This window comes from Frieseomelitta varia, unplaced genomic scaffold (genome assembly GCF_011392965.1).
Source record: "Frieseomelitta varia isolate USP_RPSP 00005682 unplaced genomic scaffold, Fvar_1.2 scaffold_835, whole genome shotgun sequence".
In the NCBI taxonomy this organism is placed as follows: domain Eukaryota; kingdom Metazoa; phylum Arthropoda; class Insecta; order Hymenoptera; family Apidae; genus Frieseomelitta; species Frieseomelitta varia.
In genome coordinates this window covers 419,116-443,025 of record NW_025110629.1, presented here as the reverse complement: position 1 = coordinate 443,025, position 23,910 = coordinate 419,116, and the positions used below count along the sequence as shown (strand labels likewise).

At 32.3% G+C, this 23,910-nt stretch overlaps 3 protein-coding genes across 6 annotated transcripts; all 3 read left to right on the top strand.

Moving 5' to 3' along the window:
• The first annotated feature begins 89 nt into the window (after window positions 1-89).
• LOC122536436 (cGMP-dependent protein kinase, isozyme 1-like) lies at window positions 90-14,887 on the top strand. 4 transcript variants are annotated; one of them, XM_043668807.1, is made up of 14 exons: window positions 90-769; window positions 9,620-9,777; window positions 9,866-9,937; window positions 10,724-10,974; window positions 11,143-11,285; window positions 11,441-11,578; window positions 11,657-11,835; window positions 12,252-12,499; window positions 12,777-13,100; window positions 13,388-13,619; window positions 13,724-13,830; window positions 14,089-14,328; window positions 14,447-14,513; window positions 14,608-14,887. In XM_043668807.1, exons 2-14 carry the CDS (start codon window positions 9,664-9,666, stop codon window positions 14,701-14,703), a joined length of 2,211 nt encoding a protein of 736 aa, XP_043524742.1. In that variant the 5' UTR covers window positions 90-769; window positions 9,620-9,663; the 3' UTR covers window positions 14,704-14,887. The 4 variants fall into 4 exon arrangements, with proteins under 4 accessions (XP_043524742.1, XP_043524741.1, XP_043524740.1 ...); XM_043668806.1 differs by lacking the exon at window positions 90-769 and adding an exon at window positions 927-1,023; XM_043668805.1 differs by lacking the exon at window positions 90-769 and adding an exon at window positions 7,546-7,621.
• A 152-nt stretch (window positions 14,888-15,039) lies between these two features.
• Window positions 15,040-19,700, top strand: LOC122536437 (cGMP-dependent protein kinase 1-like). The gene is made up of 11 exons (XM_043668809.1): window positions 15,040-15,913; window positions 16,337-16,479; window positions 16,550-16,687; window positions 17,227-17,396; window positions 17,460-17,701; window positions 17,805-18,116; window positions 18,509-18,740; window positions 18,813-18,919; window positions 19,016-19,255; window positions 19,370-19,436; window positions 19,510-19,700. The coding sequence occupies exons 1-11, from the start codon at window positions 15,738-15,740 to the stop codon at window positions 19,603-19,605; spliced, it is 1,923 nt and encodes a 640-aa protein (XP_043524744.1). The 5' UTR covers window positions 15,040-15,737; the 3' UTR covers window positions 19,606-19,700.
• A 231-nt stretch (window positions 19,701-19,931) lies between these two features.
• Window positions 19,932-23,853, top strand: LOC122536461 (zinc finger protein 595-like). Its single transcript, XM_043668844.1, has one exon. The coding sequence runs from the start codon at window positions 20,526-20,528 to the stop codon at window positions 23,292-23,294; it is 2,769 nt and encodes a 922-aa protein (XP_043524779.1). The 5' UTR covers window positions 19,932-20,525; the 3' UTR covers window positions 23,295-23,853.
• Window positions 23,854-23,910: the final 57 nt, after the last annotated feature.

Here is a 23,910-nt window from a genome sequence, read left to right as displayed (position 1 = left end):
CTGGTATACGTATGTCACGTAAAGATATAATAATTGCCAATATCCCCACTGTTTGCCGACGATGGAAAACGAGCGCGTGTTTTCCAACCAGTGGCATTGAGACCGGCCTGTCGATAACACCGCGGGTTCGCAAGCGAAAGTCCATCGAGTCCACATCCTTCCGCTTTTACTTGTACTCTTTCGACACTTTTGTTTTATACTTTTTACTTTTCTTTCGTTCTACCAAAAACTTTTGATACTCTTCGGATTTAATGTTTCATCCGACTCCCCTTTGCTTGGTCTTATTTTCACACGCGCTTTCAACTTGAATACTCTGCTAAGAATTTTAATGTTTCTCAGATCCAGTGACGAACACTCGATATCTCAATCTTGGAAGTTTATTATTCTATCTAAAAGTTTTAACACTCAACTTCGATAATTTTTCTCAAAGTTTGGAAAAGTGGAACGTTTGACACCTCCTCCTCATCCTCGCACTCTTTCGATGCCAAGTCAAATTCACGCGTTCGAATGTTTTGTTATTTCACGAATTCAATAACAGAGACTCGATCTCTCGACATTTGACGAACTGAAGTTTGAACGAGGAAAATGAAAGCGCACGTTCGCCTACTGACAGTCTCTCGTGCTCTCTAATTATCCTTGAATAATCGATCGCGGCTGGTAACGGACAATGAACATCGAAAGTGGCTCGTGCAACTCGTTCCCCGTAGTTTCGTGAATCCTTTCGAGAGAACAAGCCGATCAAGGAATCCAGGCGTACATTCAAAGATACGTGAGTATTTTAGCTCGATTACGTTTGTTTATACGTTTGTTGGTAGAATCGTGCAACGAGCTCTCCTGTCGAGATTAGATTCGGAGAGACGGAGCATTCCTCGTTCATGTGAGTCCGTGAAATTCGTGTTGACGATCACGTTTCGCTTGCTCGATAGGCACCGGATATCTGTAATTGTTGTTACGTCGAGCTCGCGGGAGAAATGGAGCACGAAAGCTTTTACCTGGCCGATGATTCATCGTTGAAGGGTTGCCGTAAGTTTTTAAGTTGACTGTCAGACGCTTTACAGACGGGTTTCATTTCTGTCATTTCTCATCGTGGAGAATATAAATTTTCGTGAACAACGAAATTGAAGAAATATTTGCACACTCGACGAAAAATTGTAATAACTTCGTGAAAGAAAATCGCACAACAGTTCAGTTGGTCTCATTTCAAATCGTGGAATCTCTACTTCGACACCTCTAAGTTCGTCCTTTTCAAAAATGTTCTTACATCGTGCGGCAGATAGGAGAATATGGATACCTTCTGTCTCGAAAATTGTACAAATTCAAACGTCACTGAAAAATTTTTTTAATGATCAAATCGACCATGCTCTTCAACGTCGAAGTTTCCTCTTTACAACAATCCCTTAAAAGTTGCTGTACAATTTTCTATCGTCATTTTATTAAGCTTCGAACGATTAGAGGAGGAGATCTTGTCGAAACAGTTGGCTCGTTACACGTAAAAAAGCGAAAAATGTGGAAAAGAGAGAACGTTCGATGGATGAGAGGTGATAAGGGCTGAGCGATAAAAGATCATTTTAACGATAAGGGGGCGGAATGTAAGGAAATGGTTTGTTTTCAGACACACGGTTGTAGAAAATCGCGGCAAAGTAATTAAGAATTAAAAGAAAATCTTCTTAAAAGCATAAATTGTAACATTAATGTGAAGATACAATTAATGAATATATTTAAAAAAAACAATTAACAAGAGCAATATAACGATGCCCGAATGTTAACCGCTGATCAGTATAATTAGAATTGTGATGATTCATAGTGGAATTTAGTAGAATTTAAAGATTTACTTTTAAATAATGTACGTATTCATTCGTATTCAATGATCATGCAAAATAGAAATTAAAATGAAATAGAATCTGAAATTAGAGTTAGATAATAATTATCGTGAGATCAATGACACCAGAAATATTAACAAAAAAACGAACCAAAAGACCGACCTGCCCCGCAGGATTTCAAACACGATTACAAAGTCCTGTGCTCTTTGCCCGAAAGAAAGAAACGGGCACGCCGACCTTATTAACAAAAAGAGAATAGGACTCGTTAGATAAGACACGACCGCGTATGTACCTGTCTGTTGACACTGCGTCTCTTTGTTATCGGCTAGATAAGATTTCTACGTCTTTGTCGAACTTGAGGCGTCAGTATTACGTGCGAATTTGCCGAGTGAACCTCGTCGTTCCTTCGAAAAATCATCAATTTCGTTGCCCGACGCGTCGGAAATCTACATCTAGCAAACCAACCGAGCGAAGCCACCTCGCGAGGTTATTCGTTTCCTCGGCAGGTTTCCTCGTTCCTCGATCACGTCCTCCACGCTAGAACCGAAAGGTGAGTTTCCACGTTACAAACACGAAACTCGACGAGTTTCATTTCACAAGAACAAAGATCCCGATGCGATGAAAATGTATTCTTTGTAAGAGCAAAGGATTATGTAGTCTGTTCGACAATTGGTGGACAAATCTAATCGATCAAAGGGAACAACATCACATTCGTAAGATAAAATCGACTCGATTAATGTCTGTTGAGCCAATTATAAGCAGTTTAATGAGCAATGAGCAAGCAACATCGGATAACAGATAAGGTTTACGCATTTCTGCCTGGCATAATGTCGTGACGCGGGAAATAAATACTGCGCGTTATGTAATAAAATTTCGTTGCACGATTATGCACATAGAATATCATTTTCGGATTAGAATAGGCAGAAATTGTGATGATCGGAGAGTAATCAGTTGGTCAGTAATCAGAGCAGTCGGTTTGAGATTTATTAATCGAATGGGAGAAAAACTTCGAATCATCCTATATATAGTTTCCAGTATATGATGCGTGCATATTCGATGATAATAAAATCATCACAGAACAAACAGGATAACTAAAGAATTTTGGACCATTAATTATCATAATATTATAATATTATCAGGATATTACAAAGTTCATTATATCATATTATGATATTATAAATATTATGATAATATTATAATTATTAATTATTTTTTATTGTAATATTGAGATAGATCATTTATAATATTATAATAATTACAACATAAAATAATTAATAATCATGATATTATCATAATATTATAAATACTTCGATAGAAATACTTAATGGACTAACCCTCTGCAACATCATGTATAATTTGGAAGCTGGAATATGTAATATCTATATGTCCACACATTTTGAAAATTCTAAAATGCTCCCTATTACATTTTCTTTAAGAAATAAATTAATACTTTCGAAGATTTCGCGAAAATACTAAATGATTTATTTGTAACATTTTCAATTGTGCTGCATCTGAAATTGGAGTAAATAACCACCATTAACCTATTAAGGATTTATTAATAATTTATCATAATTATTCTCTATGTAAGGATTATAATATAATAATATAATATAATAATATATAAGGACTTATTAATAATTTATCATAACTTAATAAAAAATACTTCAATTGTTTCTTTAAATTTCATCACAGTTAGAGAATCTAACTGGAAGACACAACGATAAAACATTATTAAGTGAATCCTATGAATTTCTTTTCGTAGAATTTAATAACATAAATTAATGTAAAAAAAAAATTGCAAATGAAGTGTCATGTTATCGCAACGTTAACAGATTAAATGAAACTCGAATACGATAATGACGATAAAGATGAAAATGTCAAAAGGAATATTTAACGAAGAGCAAGAGACCAAATCACGGATGACGTTTTAGAAAAAAAAAGAGAATATATTATATATTCACGATTACGTGCGCGATACATGATTATGCTCGAGTTAATTGCGCTTGTCGCTGTGGTTGATTAAACGCGGAACGTAATTAAAACGGTGCTCGGTTTCAACGGTGTTTTGTTAATGCGAACCTCTTCAATTATGAGATAGGCACGTAGATTTGTTCGTGACCGATGAACGAAACATAGAAGTATTAAAGTACCAGTGAAACTAATTACGAATCAGGCTTATTATTCGAATAAAATGCTTGAAAAATGATTCATGAAAAATGAATAATATATCATCTAATTTTAACTCGATATTATTTTGAAGTAATTTTGCTTCAGTTAATTTATTTGAACATATTTGAGCAAATGATTTTTCTATAAATTATTTAATTATTTGCTTGTCAAATGAAATGTAGATAATTTGCAAGTATTCTGTTGCAATTATCTACTAGTGGTAGTGGAAAAATCGTCTGACATAATAACGAGAATGTAATTAGTTTGAAATGAAAAAAAAATGAAAAACAGACATGTATTGATACCGATAAAGACTAAAATAGTAATGTACTTAAAAATATTGTTCTGTACGTTTCCAGTGTCACGAAATCCAGCCGGTATTATTAGCACATTTTGTTCCACTGTTATTTACTCATTTCTACCAATATTAGCATCAGCTATTCTATCATTCACTAATGTGAACAGTCAATGATTATCCATTATAACATTACGTTACGTTACACACATGACTAGACTGCAGATTTTTATGTATTTGTAGGAAATTTTTTCCAGTTTAAAATCGCACAGAATAAAATATGGAAATATATATATATATAAAAGAGTATCTAAAATGTAGTATAAATGTAAAGGAATTTCCTCGGGCTCCTATTTTTTTAATTATAGTTTCAAAAAATTCGCAGATTTACTTCATGTTTGATAGACAATAAATCTCTATCCCGTTTAAGTTTTATTAATAATTCACTGACCCAGTGATTTTTTTTGATTTTATCAAAAAATTTGTAGATGTATGTAAAATGATTTTCTCTACCAGGCTTCTGTTTTGTTAACCTTTAAATGATATCATCGATCGTAACAAGTAATTTATATTAAATTGCTGAAATTTGGAATGATCGATATTCTTCGTGATACAGAGATTAGTAATAAAGCTAAACTAAATTAAATTATAAATTCCAAAATTAAATAATTGAGTCTTGAATTGTTACATTGATCCTCAATGGCCTATGTGTTAAGAATCAATTATATTCTCAAGAGTGTAAATTTACGTAAAAATTCCGCGTTCTACGCGTAACATGTTATTATCGTCTGACTTTTAATAAACAAGAACTTAGAAAAAGCTGCGGATCATTTACAATTCCAACAAACGTCCTCAGATGTTCAGACATAAAAGACGTTAATCTTCCATGATCGTGACAGAATAATAACGCAGAAGAATAAGAAATATCTCCGACATTTTCCTCGTCAACTGGTTAGATCTCGATCATCGTGCTCCTCATTCCACGCGTTTAACGAGTGACATTCGTTCGTGCATTGTGCAAGGAAACATTGCGAAACGCTTGCGTGCACGTGTTTGCAGTGAAACGTCCTCGTAATTACGTACAAAAAACAAAAAGAAGAGGAGAGAGAATAGACACAAGGAGACAGAAAAAGGGAAAGAATGGCGGAGAGGAAAAAGAGCAAAAGAAAAATACGACAAACAACTTCGACCGCTTCTTCGATAGTTAATAACGCAACCTCTAACGAGCCAGGAAACGCCTGGCGAAACGAATGTGACGCAATTACAGCGAAGAGCATAACTGAGGCACTAACTGCAGGTTTTGTAAAATTCGAACGTCTCTGAAAACACTGAGAGATCATTTTTCGTGACTAGATTCACCATCGTCTCGAAAATTGAAATTTTTCTCTACGCAACGATCCTTTGAAACCTGCCGCACGATATTTCTTTTACTATTTTTTACTATTTTATTGAACTTTCAATATTAAGGCATCAATAAGCGACCTGAATCAAAAATTTTAAATTTCAAATTTTAGAGAGAAGACTTCAATCTTCAAGATTGCGACGGATATAGTTTTTCAATGTATATGTTTTCAAAGACGTTTGAATTCTCAGAATTTTCGAGAATAAAATTATTCCTACTTTCCTATCGTCTGCGTTCCACATGATGTAAAAACATTGTTAAAAAAATGGTCTAGGACTGTAAAAATAAAAGCTTTTAAAACGAAATCAAGCGGATCGTTACATAATTTCTTTTAAAGTTATGACAAGAATAAAATGTCGACAATTTTTCATCGTTATTGATTCAATTATGCTCTTCAATGAATATTCCTTGTTACAGACAAATGATAAATATTCACGACTTCCGAAAATTGTTTAAATCAACATTAGTTGCGCAATGTGTTTTCGTATGTCTCAATATTGACCACAATGAAGAATAATTTACACGAAATATTTAGTCATTGGCACGATTATGTTTTTCAACTGTCGATAGAATCTACGGCGGAAAACAACGATTTTTCTAGTTTTTCACTGGCCTGACAGTCGTTTCGTGATGCGAGGAACACTCGCGTGAGCTCGAGCCCAACCAACTTTCGATGATAATCTCTTTCGCTTCGCTTTGTTTCCCCGCTTCTTATGCCGATCTCTGCGAGGCGAGTCGCTAACTGGACGGCTTAATCTCGTTTTGATTTATGACGAGGAAGTCGATGCGAAGCGAAATTCACTAGCAATTGAGGCTGTCACGAAGATTGACGTCTTTCCTGTAGTTAAACACGTGACTTCTGTTGATCAGTGTACAACCAAATTGTAAAAATATTACTGATCATTTATCATTTGACTGCGAATTTTTATTCAGGAATTCACAATTCAATTTGGAGAGTGTGATTAACTCGTTGGGATAACCCATGGCAATTGAAGATTTAATTACCTAATTGCGGAATTTGTAATTTAATCTTATAAATCAGTAATCTCTATTATAAATTGAGCCAAGTTGTGCAAAAAGCTACTAAGTTTGAAAATAAATTTTAAGACAAATAAATTAAGTTTCCTGACTTGATAGTTTTGACTTGAATTGTATAATGTAAGAACTTTTATGAATTGATAAGTTTTTTCAAAATAAATATCACTGATAGATCATGAGATTCATATTGTGTTTAATTAACTTTTTTGTCGTTTTGAAGATTGATAGATAAAAGGCAAAAAGGCTCTGTGGAAAACCATTTTACGTAGTGAATATTATAAAAATTACTATACTTTAGATCTTTTTATGTTATACGAACTAAGGCCCAATAATATATTTTATATTCTAAATTAATATTAGATTCGAAGAAACGAAGAGCAGAAAATAAAATTAGGAACATTTACATAATTACTCAATATGAATAATTAATTATTCCACTCGTCTCTAATTAATAATAATCAAATACAAATTAAGAAAAGACAAAAAAAGCATACAAATTGGCTAGCATCTTCAAGTTTTTAAAGAGCATTTTTAAATTTATATATTTGCCTATTATATGCATTGCATTCTTGCAAATTCCAAGTTTTTGAAGAAATGCATACCATTTCGTACCAATAGATCGTAATTAGTTTTAAAAAACTGAAGGACTAAACAGAGATGTCTTGTCAATGTGTCTTGGATAAAAATGAATAAGTAATAAGATCTGATTTGAATCAGTAAGCCAGGAAAGTTCACATGTCCATTTATATAATCTTATATAAGAATGACGAATCAAATATTTCTTTATGTTTTTCTCCTTCTTTAAACGACCGAGATTATTGAAAGTATGACAACCAACAGGGATGTACAAGCACGTGCTCGGCAAACACGGCGTAAATAACATTCGGCCAGATCCTGGTATGACTAATCAAATACCCTTATCGTTCTCTTAATATACTACAAACCGACTACTCTCTGCAACGGGACTACGTTATCGTTTCGATAACAATCATCATTCTACTTCATTTTACTTCATTAATTTTCTGGCAATTCGACAATCAATTAATTATATAGCTGAGAAGCAATTGTAGAAACCATAGTGTAAAACTAAATAGTGTTGAAAACTAAATTTTTTGGGAAAGAAGGAAAAACTTCTTGTCTTCTTCTTATCTAACTTCTAATTATTTGCAGATCTTGATCTTTTCTATTGCTAAATGTCACTGAGAGAACAACCTGAATGAGTGAATTAAAAATTTCTATTTCTTATGCATTAGATCTACGTCTTTGATATATACTGTTTTTATTTTCAAATAAGATGCGTTATAAAGGTATTTAAATATATCATTCTGGATTTCACATTTCGTAATTTACAGTGTTTTCTATAGTTTCTATATTTTTTATACTCTTGGTGATAATAAAAGAAAATTCCACTTACATCGTATACCAAAGTACTCCTATTAACACGAAAAATATTTTTCGACGAAGCAACAAAATTTTTCAAATTTTCAAACTTGTAGTCTCAGCAAGGATTCTTCAATTACAATAATCAGATGATTAACAAATGAATATTTCTATTAATTTACTACCCATTCTTCAAAAATTGGAGAATATTTGTTTTATTTAAAGTTGTAAACGAGCTCGTACAATTTTTCAGAGATGTACATACTTTTCGCTGACCAAGCTCTAATTTACGAAGATGAGCATCGTGACATCGTTATAACATAGATAACATAACGATCCAAATTTTATTAAGCTCCAATTAATATCTCTCCGAGTCAACGATTACTCGTACAATGAACTAATTAATCAAACTGAATTACACAACAGAATTTACGAAAAAGTTGAATAACTTTTGTACTAGAAACTCGAAGATTGAATACGATAAAACATCGTGTTTCGAGACAGCAATAAGTCAAATCGGTGTCAATGCAAAAATTTTTTCCAGCAACGAAAAACATCCGTCGAACGAGAATATCCACATCATCAGAACGTGTTAATATATCATGACGTCAGTGTAGAATATGTATCGTGCATCAAAGATCATTAGCATAAGTACGTGAAGCGAGCCACGTGCTCGCGATCGTCTCGCGTAAGAACTTTTTGTGTGACAGTGGCTTTTACGCGAGTCGACGATCTCGACAGTCGATCTCAACTAGGAAAAATCCTCAAAGGAAAAATCCTTAATAATAGAAAAAATATATGTATATAAATCGCGACTATCAGTGGTGAATTTTCAACTTGAACGCTGTTATTATATTTGGTAAGCTTGTCACTTAACTCATTGGGGACCTTGTGATTTTTTTCTAGCTAGCTTATGTTATTGAATTCTGTTGAATTCACATACTCGCGAAAATGTTTGAACATTCACAGGAATTTTTTTTAGGAATATATCTATATTATAATATTATATATATTTCAAAATTTTATTAATATTTTAATGAGTGTCCAACTGTCAGTCGGGTTTGAAATATAAAAATATGTAGAAACTGCGAAATATTTAATGCAAGTGTAAGAAGTATTTAAAATATTAATAAATATTTAAATAATCAATTATCTATCGTGTTAATAAATCTTAAGATTCAGCGCAACCATATTTAATAGTTGTTACATACTTGAGACGACTGTGCACACTGGCCTTCAATAAATTAAAACGTGGAAACGCTGTTCCATCACTCGTTAAAAAATATTCACGATACGACGATTTTTCTAATCGAGAACACAATATAATAAAGCAAGTTGCTTTTAAACAGCGTTCACGGAAACGATAAATGACATTATCTTAATTAACGTCACCGGAGGAATTGGAACCAGATAAAACAACTCTCTCGATCAACGAGTCAATCTTCAAGAAAATATTTGCTCGCGGGAATCACTTCGCCGCGAAATATTTAGAAGGTAAATATATTTGGTTTTCAGGAGTCAAGAGAGTGTGCTTTCGTCATGGTTTGGACGAAGAACGTATGATGAGGTTCTCGTGCTTCCCGAGACCAAGTATCCTGGGACAGAGAGGCAGCATCAATCTTGCCTCTTTGTCAGGGAACAACGAGTCGAACAATGTGAACAACGCGAGCATAGTAAGCAAACATTTTCAACGATGAATACTGTCGTTTTATGTCGTTATATATTATAAATGTTTTGTTGATTCTTTGCATCTATTCGTAGAATGGAAACGCGAAAAGCCCGGTGGTAACGAGCTACAAGCAAGCTGGTGAACCAGATCTGAGTCATGGTGTGGTGAGTATTTGAAAGTATTATTCTAATTAAACAGGATACGTCGTTTCGCGAGTTTACTGACGCTAATTAAGATGACGAGTAACGAGATGGTAATTAAAACGATGACGAGTAACATTCCCGAAGGAGTCAATGAGACAAAAATATTTTTCAAATGGTGCAGAGATTTTTAAATACGTAACTACTTGCGTTGAATTCTTTATCCAATAAATATTTGGTTGTGAATATTTTGACAAACTATCGAAGATTACGTTTATACAAAAGTTGTTGAATTTTTCCATATGGTTTCTAAGATATTTGTAGGAACTACGTAAAAAGATGTAATAATTCGTAAAATAATTATCTATTTTCAACAAATTTTTTTTATAGAAAAAAATATTAATTGGACAGAATAATATATATAATAACATTAGCCAATTATTACAATAATTGAAAGAATAAATTTCATAATCAGTGATATAAAAACCATGTAGAAACTTTTGCGTATCTTAAATTTTTTATCAATTATCAATATTAATATTATCAAACCAATCTTTATTAATTGAATCCAATACGTAGTAATTTAAATTAGTAGATACCAATTAACAGATCCAAATCTCATAAAAATCAATGATATGAAAAAACTATATGGAAAAGTTCAAAAATTTTTGAGTAAATATACCAATATTTAATATTTTGTCAAAACATTTGTTATGTATAACAAAAATTCATTATAATGAAAATATGATAGGAAGAATTAACAATCAAATGAATAAATCGGAGAGAATGAATATTTTAACTCTCATGCAGATACGATCCTTACCTGGTGCTGCGGTGATATCTAATGGTATCGGCCCACCTGTACACTCCAGCGGGAAAAGCAAGGCACCATTACCACCTCGACAAAATGACAATCATCTTCCAACGCACCATGAGAACGAAGAAGAGGCTGCCAGAAGTTCGGACGGTTCTGACCAGCCCGCAAATCCCAGAGGCGGTGTTATCGGTAGAACTCCAACACCACCCTCTGCACCAACTCCGATTTACGAGAAAGACCAAAAGTAAATTTCTGAAAAGGAGAAAGAAAAGAATGATTGGAGAAATCGTTCAAAGAGATTGCAAATAATAATTAAATATAATAATAACATAAATATACATTTGTCTTGTACAGGAGTATTCCTTCTAACAAAAGTATTAAAAATATATATATTTTTTTTTGTCTCCCGTAGGAGTAGACGACAGATTACAAGGGCTATTTTGGAAAACGAATTCCTTGGTAATCTCGAAGAAAATCAGGTGGAAGCGCTGGTTTCTGCTATGTACTCGAAACAAATACCACCTAATACTTTGGTGATTCGAGAGGGAGACATAGGTAAAGTTATGATCTTCGTTTTTCTACATTAACGCGTGAAATCTTTTCGTCTGTTTTGCCTAAATAAGACGGAATATCTCATTTTTATAAAATATTATATTACAAAAGTAAAAGTGCGGTGAAAATCTTCGTCAAAAATTAAATATTTAATTTAGGATCACATCTATACGTATCAGCAGAGGGAGAATTCGATATTTATCAGGGTAACAAGTTTCAAAGAAGCTTTGGTCCTGGTGTCGCCTTCGGCGAGATTGCTTTATTGTACAATACCAAAAGACTTCGATCTATCAGCGGTAAATTACTACAAATTATAATTGTAGAATGATTAATGACTATACTTTCTATTGAAAGAAGCTGTGCTTAACTTTTAGTGAAAAAGGGTGGAAAAGTATGGGTGCTCGACCGATCCGTGTTTCTCACTGTGATGATGAAAACAGCTCAGGAGAGGCTGGAAGGGAACGTTCGATTCCTTCAACGAGTTTCTGTCCTACAAAAATTACCGGAGCCGAAGGATCATGTGCTTGCTAAAATCTCTGATCTTATCCGCGTGGTAAGTACATGATGTAAACTGCGAATGTTTATGTATTACAGGAAATTTTAAAGTGTAAAAATTTACAAAATATACACCATATGCAAAAATATCTAAAACATTCAAAGTAAAACGATGACAATAACATTTAAACAAATCTCTGTTTAGATTCCATCTTATATTTTTAATATACAAAAGTATCTAAAATATTGCAAAAACGTACCTAAAATATATCTAAAATATAAGCAATCGATATAAATAATATTAAGTAAATGAAACAAGTCTCTCTATTTAGTTTACTTTTCACTATAGCATTTAGCAGATGAAACAAATATCTATTTAAATTCCACTTGCGTTGATAAAAATATGAAATTTCATAAATATTCAGAGTCTACTAATAACCAATCGACTGCAGTAACTCATCCTTTTTTCAATAGGAATTTTATCCAGCTGGAGCGAAAATAGTTAAACAAGGAGAGAAAGGCGATAAATTTTACATAATCAGCGGTGGAAATGTTAGGATAACGAAAGACACTCCAGATGGTGGCGAAGAAGAACTAGTGGTCCTTGGGAAGGGTCAATACTTCGGAGAAAAAGCTCTTTACGATGATATCGGTGAAAATCGACGACATGCTAATGCCATTGCACTGGCACCTGGTGTCGAGTGTTTAACATTGGATCGACAGTAAGTTATCAATAATGATAAGAAATTAAATTTATTTAATTAATAAAATTGAATTAATTTGCCTTGCGATTTTCTTTTCTTCAATCTTCTTATGTCTTATTATAATTTGTTACATCGTGTCGGATATAAAGTATTGAAATATTTACATTTTTCTTAATCTTGAATTAAGTATTAAAATAAAATTAGAATTCGGTTTTTCTTTTAAACGAAAATTTCGTGCCATAAAAGTAACAATATATTATAAGTGATTAATAAAGTGATCAAAATGAAATTTCAGATCCTTCCTGAATTATTTAGGTGGTCTCGACGAAATTCGCAATAAAGACTGGCTGCAGGAGTACGAAAAACAGAAACAATCCCTGACATTAAAGAAATGGACTAATGAGTACTCAAACGTCACTTTGGCCGATTTAGAGACCAAAGGTACCTTAGGAGTTGGTGGATTTGGCAGAGTGGAATTGGTCGTTCTAAAGTCAGACTCTGAAAAGAGTTTTGCTCTGAAGAAGCTGAAGAAGAAGGTAATGGTCGAACAACAACAGCAGGAACACGTGTTGAATGAAAAACACATTATGCAAGCCTGTGATTCTCCGTTTATATGCAAGTTAGTATTAAAAAGAATCTATGTTAATAAAATAGATGTCTATATTATAGATCTAAAGGTATAGTTTTGTAATGTTTATTTTATATTGTTCACATTTCATTTATACTTAATCCATATTAATTTCTTTTAATGTAATTTATAAATTGTAATTCTGTAACATCCTAATATAACACCATGATATTTAAAATATTAAAATATTAATTTATCTAATTTATAGTATTTAGTGGACGAAATACAGATCTTTGCTAAAATAAAAATATAAATTTATATACTTCTTTTTTATTTAGACTCTATCAGACGTACAAAGATAGCAAATATGTGTACTTCCTGATGGAAGTGTGCCTAGGCGGAGACGTATGGACAACCCTTCAAAGGAGAAGATACTTCGATGACTCAACTGCACAATTCATGGTAGGATGCGTGGTGGAAGCACTCGATCACCTTCACTCGATGAACATTGTTTATCGTGATTTAAAACCAGAGAATCTTATGCTCGATACACGTGGATACTTGAAACTAGTAAGTTCAATCAGCAGAAACAACTTGAAGAAAGTTGATACTCAGTAACTTGATTCTGTTTCACAGAAGAGCAAATGAAACGTAACCCTGTAAACTTTTTCTAGGTTGACTTCGGTTTCAGTAAAAAGATTGGACCATCCAAGACGTGGACCTTCGCTGGTACACCTGAGTATGTGGCGCCAGAAATTATTTTAAACAAGGGGCACGATAGGTAAATAATTTAATATGATAAATGTAAAAAAAATTAAATAGTAACGATTTATAAAAAATTGTGAATAGTAAACGAAAGAATAGAAGATAAATAAGTAACAGAATAATAAATATGAAATATTAAATAGTAATATTTTATAAAAATAATAAATAAATGTAAAACATTCTAGAAGATAATTATAAAATGTTTAGCAAAAGAAAAAAAATATACTGAATTGAGTTGAGAAACATGATGAACCTAAGATTAATTTATTTAAAGAGCGGTAGATTACTGGGCACTCGGGATTTTAACTCATGAGCTGCTCATTGGTAAACCACCATTTCGAGGTTCCGACCACATGTCAATTTATAACAAGATTTTAAAGGGTATTGAGGTAGTTGGAATACCTAATTCCACTAGCAGAAACGCCAGTAGTCTCATCAAGAAACTTCTTCGCCTAAGTCCCTCTGAACGTCTTGGGTATCAAAGAAATGGCATCCAGGACATTCGAGACCACAAGTAAGTTTATTAAATAACTTGGAATAATGCCTATCAAAGAATTTGTTCAGAATTTCAAAAAATTATTTAAATTGTCTTTTTTCAATTCTTTCTAACAAAATAATATTCTTTCTCATAGATGGTTCAACGGATTTAATTGGCATGCCTTGCAAAGATTAACTTTGCCAGCGCCGATCGTTCCAACAGTACGTAAAATCCCTTTTAAATTTCCTATTATCTAAAAATTATCTCAATCGCTAAGCAAACTTACTAGTTTGTTCTGTTTCAATAAAATCCCAGGTACGAAGTCAGATCGACACGAGGAATTTCGAGAGATACCCGCCAGACCGTAATGTTCCACCAGACGAGTTCTCTGGATGGGACGCGAGCTTCTAAAGAGAAAAGAAAAACCACGCGACAGTCAACTTGTCCACGCGTACATAATTTGTCCATCAATCGAATGATAAGAATCGTGAAATTATAGAAAAAGGGAACAAGGACAAAGAACAAATGTTGTTAATGAAGGAACATCGAATAAAAGTGTATTGATAGCGAAATAATTATCATTATCTCTAATCGACTTGTACACTGCAGACCAATAATTTCTTTATACCTGTTATATTCGAAACACTGATATATCCAAACTAACTAATTTTGTATCTTCTGATTAAACTCTAATTAATTAACAACTTATCAAGAATTAGTAAGTAATAAAATGATACTCTGCGATCGACAATAATTGTAATCATAATAACTTTAACGTTACCAATTAACAATAAATTTATACATGAATTGTTAAAATGTCGTGTTAATCATTTCTGATGAAATTTTACTAGATTACGTACATGTACAGAGTGCGATACAGGATATAGTTTATTTATATATTGTAGTTTATGATCTTCCTCAATAAAATTACTTTTTTCCGAGTTTTCACGATTGTCTTAATGGCGATGACACATTATATAATTACAAATGATATCTGGAATTAATAAAAATGACATATTGTATTGCATTAACATAAGCATTGTCGTGTCATGAAGTGACTTTGCCAAGAAAAAATGCTGATAATGAACACTCGGAAAAAATCTATTCATTAGATAGATACTTTCGATATCACTGCATTTATCGAACAAATGGTTATACTGACAGATTATCGTGGCATTCACGCAAGATAAGATCAATTTTAACCAACTTAATGAATTATCTAAATACTAGTTGATTTTCAACCATTTGTGCGTTAAACGCTCAAGTACGAACAATCGATCTGTGATTATTTGAACTTTGATTCGTAAATTGCCATCCATCCCAGAAAACACACTCTAAACGACATAATAAAGTTTCTATCTTATACAATCGCATCAAGTGAACTACAATTGAAAGTTACGTTGAAGCAAAATTTTACCACTCGAGTGTGAAAGAGAAACAGGAAGATGCATTTTCTGTGCTTGAAAAGAAGTACCCGACAGAATTTCAATGAACAAGAGTTCAATCAACGAAACTTTGACGCTTATTATCGACAGTTGTCCCAGCAAAGGAAACACGGTGTCATCGGCGAAATAAACGTGTCCACCAGTACACCGATCCCCGTTTTCAAGAAAGATGAAAAGTGAATTAGCAATTTTAAACTATTCTTTCGCCAGTAATTTCTAACTATTATCGAATACATGGGATCGAGTACCTCACGAGTAGGTTCGAATCTTTAATCATTGAATTCAATCATTGAAACATTCGTATTTTCAATGATACTTGAATCTAAGCAGGATAACTTCGAACGTTTCATAAGTAATTATATTTTTAAGTAGACTTGAATACTGAATAGGGATGTATCTCATAAAAGTCAGAGATTTTTGACTAAACAAAACATGTCGTCCTGTAACTTTTATTTATCATTCTTACAATTTATCTTTATTGTTAGAATTTTCCCTGATTATTACAATTAAAATCAAATATTACACATATAGATTCGTAAATACATAATGGACTCGATCCCTGCTAACTGCAATAAATTCACGTTTCGTGTCACTTGTAGGACGAAAAAACTGATAAAGAACGCGATTTTAAGCAACAAGTTCCTCGAAGATCTCGATGAGTCGCGAATAGAGAAATTTATTTCGATAATGTACCCAGAAGAAGTAAAAGTCAACACACGGGTCATTCGCGAAGGTGAAACTGGTGAGTGATTATCTTTCGAAATGAACGACATATTAATCAACAACGAAATACAAATTGTCCATTGCGATAGGATCCCATTTGTACGTTTCGGAAGAGGGAACCTTCGAAATTTACGTAGGTAACACGTATTACGGAAGCTTTGGCCCTGGCGTCGCTTTTGGAGAATTGGCCTTGTTGTATAATACCAAGAGACAGAGTTCAATCCATGGTAAAATAGCCTACTAGAATAGACCTTGAAATTTCTAAATACCACTAAAAAAAATACCACCAATATCCCTAAAATACCACTACAATAGACGTTGAAATCTTTTCCATAAAAGAATTACTTAATAAACTTTGACACTCAAATGGTATCGTTTGGAAAATTTAGAATATTCTATAATATTCTAAGAATATTCAAAGATCAGCAATTCAAATTAACTCTACGTTTCTCTGTTCAATTTCAATTCGATTTCTCTAAAATTAAAAAGGTATCTCAAATTTTTAAAAAATATAAAGAAATTCTTTCAATTAATTTTGATGTTAAACATCTTAAAACATTATAAATCCTTTTTGCTTGCAAACTGAATGTAAGACTGAAGTATAAAAATCTGAGGGCCGTAGCAGGGTTAAATTAAATTGACGATTTTAAAATTAATTAATCTATCCCAAAAGCATTATAATTCCCAATAACTCAAACTTAAAAGTTAAAATATTTCGTATGATTTCGTATTAAAAATACGAAAAACTCGTTTGTGTACTCTTTAGCGAGTACAAATGGAAAATTATGGGTGTTAGAGAGATACGCGTTTCAAGCGATAATGTTGAAAAGCAACGAAGAATCCTTGGAGCAGAATTTAAAAATTCTCCGTCAGATTGATATCTTCAGAGACCTACCGGAGGAAATTCTTCTGAAAATATGCGATCTTATAATGGTGGTGCGTATAAAAACGCTTCTAATAACGTTATCTCGAAATTGTAGTGTATATTATGTACTCCAGGAATTTTATCCGGCAAACACGTACGTGGTTCGGGAAGGAGAAAGGGGGGATAAGTTCTACATTATAAACAGTGGAAGCGTGAGGATCACGAAGAATAACTCAAGTGGCATGGAAGAGGAACTAATGATCCTTGAAAAGGGTGACTACTTCGGTGAAAAAGCACTGTACTCCGAGGAATTTCGTCGGCAAGCGAATGCCATCGCAATGGCTCCTGGACTGGAATGTTACACTATTGAGAAAAAGTAAATTTCGAAATCTTGATGGAAAATTTATAATAAGGTCATTTATGCAAATCTATTATAGAATTTGCAAACTTTGAAACAGAGAGTTTCTTTGATGTTGTAGAGAGTTTCTAGATTATCTCGGTGAATTGGATTCGATCAAAAATAAAAATTGGTCAGCATATCAGAGTGTGATCGAAACGGATGAATGGGACGATGAATTTAAAAAGATAACTCTGTCTGATATTGAATCTGAAGGAATACTCGGAACTGGGGGCTACGGCAGAGTGGAACTGGTTGTTGTGAAATCGATGCCTAATATTAGTTTTGCCAGAAAAAAGGTGGAGAAGCATATGATCACGCAAGGTGGCTTTCAGAAAATGATTTACAATGAGAAAAATAATTTGAAACTGTGTAATTCACTGTTTACCTGCAAGTAAATTAACTCTTCTCTAAAATAAATCTTCCTCCAGTAAACAGAATAAGCAATTTTAATTTAAGGAAGAATTAATAATTGAAAGTTTTAGCAAGAATTTGACTTTTTTAAGTATTTTTGTTTTTATAAAAGATATAATATATAATCAAAATACATAATTCAATACATAATTTATATTTTATATTTGATATACATATAATTTATAATTTAAAGATTATAAATCCTGATTCGAAGACAAACCCTTTCAAATTTCATTGTATTTATACATTTATAAATTAAGGAGTCATGAGGTCAAATTTTCTTCTTCTTTAATCTAAAATTATTTATTCCATACTTATAAAAAACTTATTGGAAACTTATTAAAACGAAACACGATTCTACATTCCTTCTAGATTATACAAAACCTTTAAAGACAAACGATACCTATATTTCCTATTGGAAGCGTGTTTAGGAGGAGATTTAAGAACAGCCTTATATAGACATGGTCAATTCAATAATTCAACAACTCGATTCATCATCGCTTGTGTCATAGAAGGTATTCGACATCTCCATTCACTGGGCATCATCTACAGAGATCTAAAACCTGAGAACATCGTGATCGACAGTCGAGGCTACGCGAAACTTGCAAGTTTTTTTCTATTTCAAATAAACAGTAATTGATAATAAACTTATTCATTAATTCAATTTCTTTTACAGACTGATTTTGGATCCAGTAAAAAGATTGGTCCTTACAAGACAAAGACTTTTATGGGTACACCAGAATATTTGGCTCCAGAAATCATTCAGAGTAAACTTTATGATCAGTACGCATTTTCATGTCCAAAATTAGATATTTTTTAAATGTCATACTGATTTGAATAATTGATTGTATTTTTTTTTTTTTTTTTATATAAATGAAGAGCTGTCGACTATTGGGCTCTTGGGATTCTTACGTACGAAATGTTAACAAATCGAACACCTTTTCAAGATGTAAATGATATCGAAGTGTATAAAAATATTCTTCGTGGTTTTAAAGACGTAGTTGTACCATCCATTATTAAAAGCGCGGCAAAGAGTTTCATCAAATCTCTATTACAAGATGATCCATATAAAAGACTCGGCTGTTTACGATACGGTGTTGCCGATATTCATAATCACAAGTATTTATTATTAATTTATCGAATTTATGTACTATTAATATAAACAAAATTCATAGAATATTTATTAATATATAATTTAAATTCTGATGACTAAATATTTTAAATTAATTTCAGGTGGTTCCATCACTTTAATTGGCAAGAATTACAAAATCAAACAATACTTTCCCCTATTGTACCAACGGTATATAAAAAATGACTAGAATATTATATTATTTTTGAAATAACTAACGTTTTATTATCCGATTCATTTACAGGTGAAAAATCATCTTGATTTAAGGAATTTCGATAAATATCCTCCAAATCACAAAGCGGTACCGGCTGATTTGTCCGACTGGGATACAAATTTCTAACAACCAATGTTGTACAATTAACTTTTTTGTATATATATATTAGGTTAGGTTTAGATTCTACTATTATTTGATGCACTATCCCTCCATTTTTATTTTTCAACCATATTCAAAATATATCTTTATATTATTAATATTGTTAACCAAAGATATAATATAATAAAAAGAATAGTTAGAAATTGTAAAAAAAGATCAATTTAAAGAAAATATAATTAAAACATACATACTTTAGACATATATTCGAAGCTCAAATTTGAGATTAACCAAATACGAATAACCACGTAAGTAACACCGTAATTCATTAGATTATTAGAGATTATTTGTTAAAAAAGTTACGAAGGAATCAAAAAACAATCACACATCACATTACAAATACCACACAAACAACATTATGTTTTAGAGAAAAATACTCCGATGCTTTTTAACGCGGCTCATCAGCCTTTTTAAAATATAAAAACTAACTTGACATTGCGCAAAGAACGCCGTCAACTTCAGGTGGCGCACGATTTGCTGCACTCCCGTGCAAATAACCTTGTTACACTGTTGTTCGAATGGTGAATGTACAAATTTATATAATAAATAAATCACAGCTGACAAAATATATTATTAATTACATTGTTACACGGATAATCTATACACCATAAAATAACAATTCACGTCATTTAATTTGTAATCAATGAAGATAAGACGTACGTCGTATTGAATTATAGTGCGAAAGAAAAGAATACGCATATTTTTAATAATGTCTACAGCTAACTGTAACAGTGAAATATAAATAATACAATTGTTTGTAATGTATTTCAATACATTGATAAATACCGCTTGGTTATTAATGGTGACAGGACCTAACTTAACATGAGGTGAAACTAGGTTTATAAAAATTCTATTTGATATTGCTTGACAGCATTTTACAAAAATATCGCATGATGGAAGCTCATGAGAATGAGCAATATGTTACATTTCCTCTTTCGGGAGTACATGATGGTATACAAGATAATATCATATCTCATGAAGAGATATGTGAACCTGTTGACGAATGCGTTCTACAAGAAGGACTCACCGAGGTATCTGTTACAGATGTTAATCCTAGTATTACAGAAGCACAAGTTGCAGTTGAGATTTTAGCTGAACATTCCGATGAGGAGGATGAAAATCGTGTAGTGTATCCTATATATATTAAACAAGAAGAACAACAGCAATATACATCTGGAGATGACGAATCCATGGCTGTGGAAGCCCTTCGACAACTTGGGGGCATGTATCCTTGTTTTGAAGATAAAAAAGTATCTTGTCCGCATTGTGCAAACCTTTTCACACAGACTGAGATTACAAAGCATCATACTACCTGTTCTGGTAGTAAATTATCATGTGTTACTTGTGGAGAAAGATTTGAAAGAAAAATAGATTTAAACAACCATATAGTTTGTCATCAAGTAGATCGCCCACATGCTTGCAGAACTTGTGGCAATTTGTTTCGTTCAAAGAATAATTTAAGATGCCATATGTTGCAAGTACATCAAGTAGAAAGACCTCATAAGTGCACCATATGTGGAGCAGATTTTCAGAGGCCTTCTAGTTTATCCAATCATATGAAAATTCATACATATGTCGCTGGACGTGCCATTATGCAGGGTAATAATGTGTCACAATCAGAAACATTTAGAAAATGGCCTGAAAATATGACAGAATCTCAAAATAATCAAGTGCCATCTTCATCTGTTCAAACAGTTCAAAGTTATGATACTGTTCAATGGACAGTTCCTTCTTATAACTTTCAAAGTGAACAAACAGCAGTTAATACAATATCCAACCCTGAAGAAAAAATAGATACTTTGCATGAATTTACTGTAATGCCAAATGGAGAAGTGACGCAATTTGAATATACGCAACAAAATAATATAAATACTCAAGTCAATCAACAATACAATCTTTCATTAAACTCATTTAATAATGCTGATACAATGGTGAAAGTTGAAACATTACCATATAATAATGAAGATAGAAAGAATTATATAGAAGTTGAAACAAATGATACAAAACAGCATACTTGCAGACATTGTGGAATTAGTTTTTCTCGTGCAACAGCACTAGTGTCCCATGAAAAAATTCATGCATCTAAAAATTGGAACATGCCAATCGAATGTGAATATTGTGATAAACAGTTTCAAGATGGCAATCATTTAGCAACGCATCAAACAACTTGTGCAAAGAGACTGATGCAAAGTAATGTGGAACAAGGTACATCTAATAATAAGTGGGGTAAACATGCATGTTCTGAATGTGGTAAAAAATTTACAACCAAACAAAAAATGTTTAGACATCAGTGGATTCATAGAAAGAAAACACATTCTTGTGAAGTATGTGGATCCCAATTTGAAAAACAGAATCAATTGGATGAACATAGATTATCAGCACATCCTGGTGACTCTCCATTTACTTGTACAGAATGTGGCAAAAGTTTCGTATCACGTCAAGGACTCTGGGAACATGGTAGAACACATGCTGGGAGTCCTGCGCATTTTCATTGTGATACATGTTCCAAAACATTTTCATCAAGACAAGGATATCTAATACACCATAGGACTCATACTGGGGAAAGACCATATGGTTGCAAATTTTGTTGGAAAGCATTTAGAGATGGTGGGACATTAAGAAAACATGAACGTATTCACACAGGAGAAAGACCTCATGTTTGTCCTTTATGTTCAAGAGCATTTAATCAAAAAGTTGTTTTAAGAGAACATGTTCGATGGGTTCATGCAGCAGGAAAGAATGAAACTGAAGTAACTGGACCTCCTTTCTCATGTCCTATATGTGGTGCTTTAAATCAAGATCGAGATGAATTATGTGCACATATTGTTAAACATTCAGACCAAATGATTGCAGAAGCAAAAGCTAAAACAAACAATAATGCTCCGAAAACCAAGCCAGTTAAGAAGAAATCAAAAGCATCTACAAGTACAAGTTTACAAGAAAAACAAGGCACTGGAAGTCGTATAATTTCTAAATCAGAGGAAAATGAAGCACTTTTATCTATTACAGAAACAGATAAATCAGATGACCAACAAATTTTAAGTGATAAACAAAATAATACTTTTCTTGTTGTTACTACAGAAAAACGTAATGAAAATTATATTTCAATATCTGAACTTAAATCTGAGGATGTACAATTGTTAGTTGATGAGAAACATGAAGATGAAGATATGCATATTTCACAAACTAATCATAACCATAGAGAATCTTTAAATACAAGTCATATAGTCTCTACAGAGCAAGAAAGAAGTGCACTTCACACAAGCAGCCATAATGCAATAACTACAATGCATTTAATACAAACTTCAAAGCAAGAAAATACTTTACATTTAATATCAAAACAAAATGAATCATTGCCTGTTCTAACATTACCAAATTCTCAAAGCCATGAAAATTTTCCCAGTCAAATTGCACAAATAAGTAATGATTTACCTATGGACATGGTAACTCACCATTCAACTAGACAAAGTCAAAATATCAAAGATGAAGTTGTAGAAGAATCGTTAATACAAGAAGGAGGATCGCAAACGGCTGTAATACAGGTTGTACAATATCATCAACAAGACAGTGATGATGGAGAGGAATTAGTCTGTGGTATTTGTGGAGAAGATTTTAATGACAAGAATGTATTAATGGAACATGTTAAAATTCACATATAATTATTGTTACTTTATTACTATCCAAGTTTGTGATATTCTTATGCTATTAATGTGGCTATGTAGAAAATAACAAATTCAAAAATTTCTTATGTTCTTGAAAGAAAGAAAAAAATATTAAGCATAACTATTTAAGTATTGTTTCAAGTAGTTGTAGAAAAGCACCAATTTTCTATTTGTCTTGTAAATGCACACTGATATTAAAAAGAAACAGGGAATTTCAATGATACTTGTACATTTTTAATTAATTTGTTTTTGTTCCTTCAAAATGCTTTTGCACCTTTAGGTCATATGTTATACACATGATAAATAATGTATATTGTTTAAAATAAAATATAGATAAAGATTTATATATTATGTAAAGCACATTACTGATTGTCTTAAAACATATCGTAAAACAATTTTAACAAGATTATATAATTCTCCTTTGTATTGTTTAAAACTTGATTTCACGTATCATTTTTCGATACGTAAATTATAATTGAATCGAGTGACACTTAAAATGTAGAATGTGAGGTGCAATAAGAAAATAAAGTACATTTTATTTTCTACATTTATTTCATATTAAGACATTTTTCTTTAATACCGAGTCGTACTTTCTCCTTTATCCTTCATATTT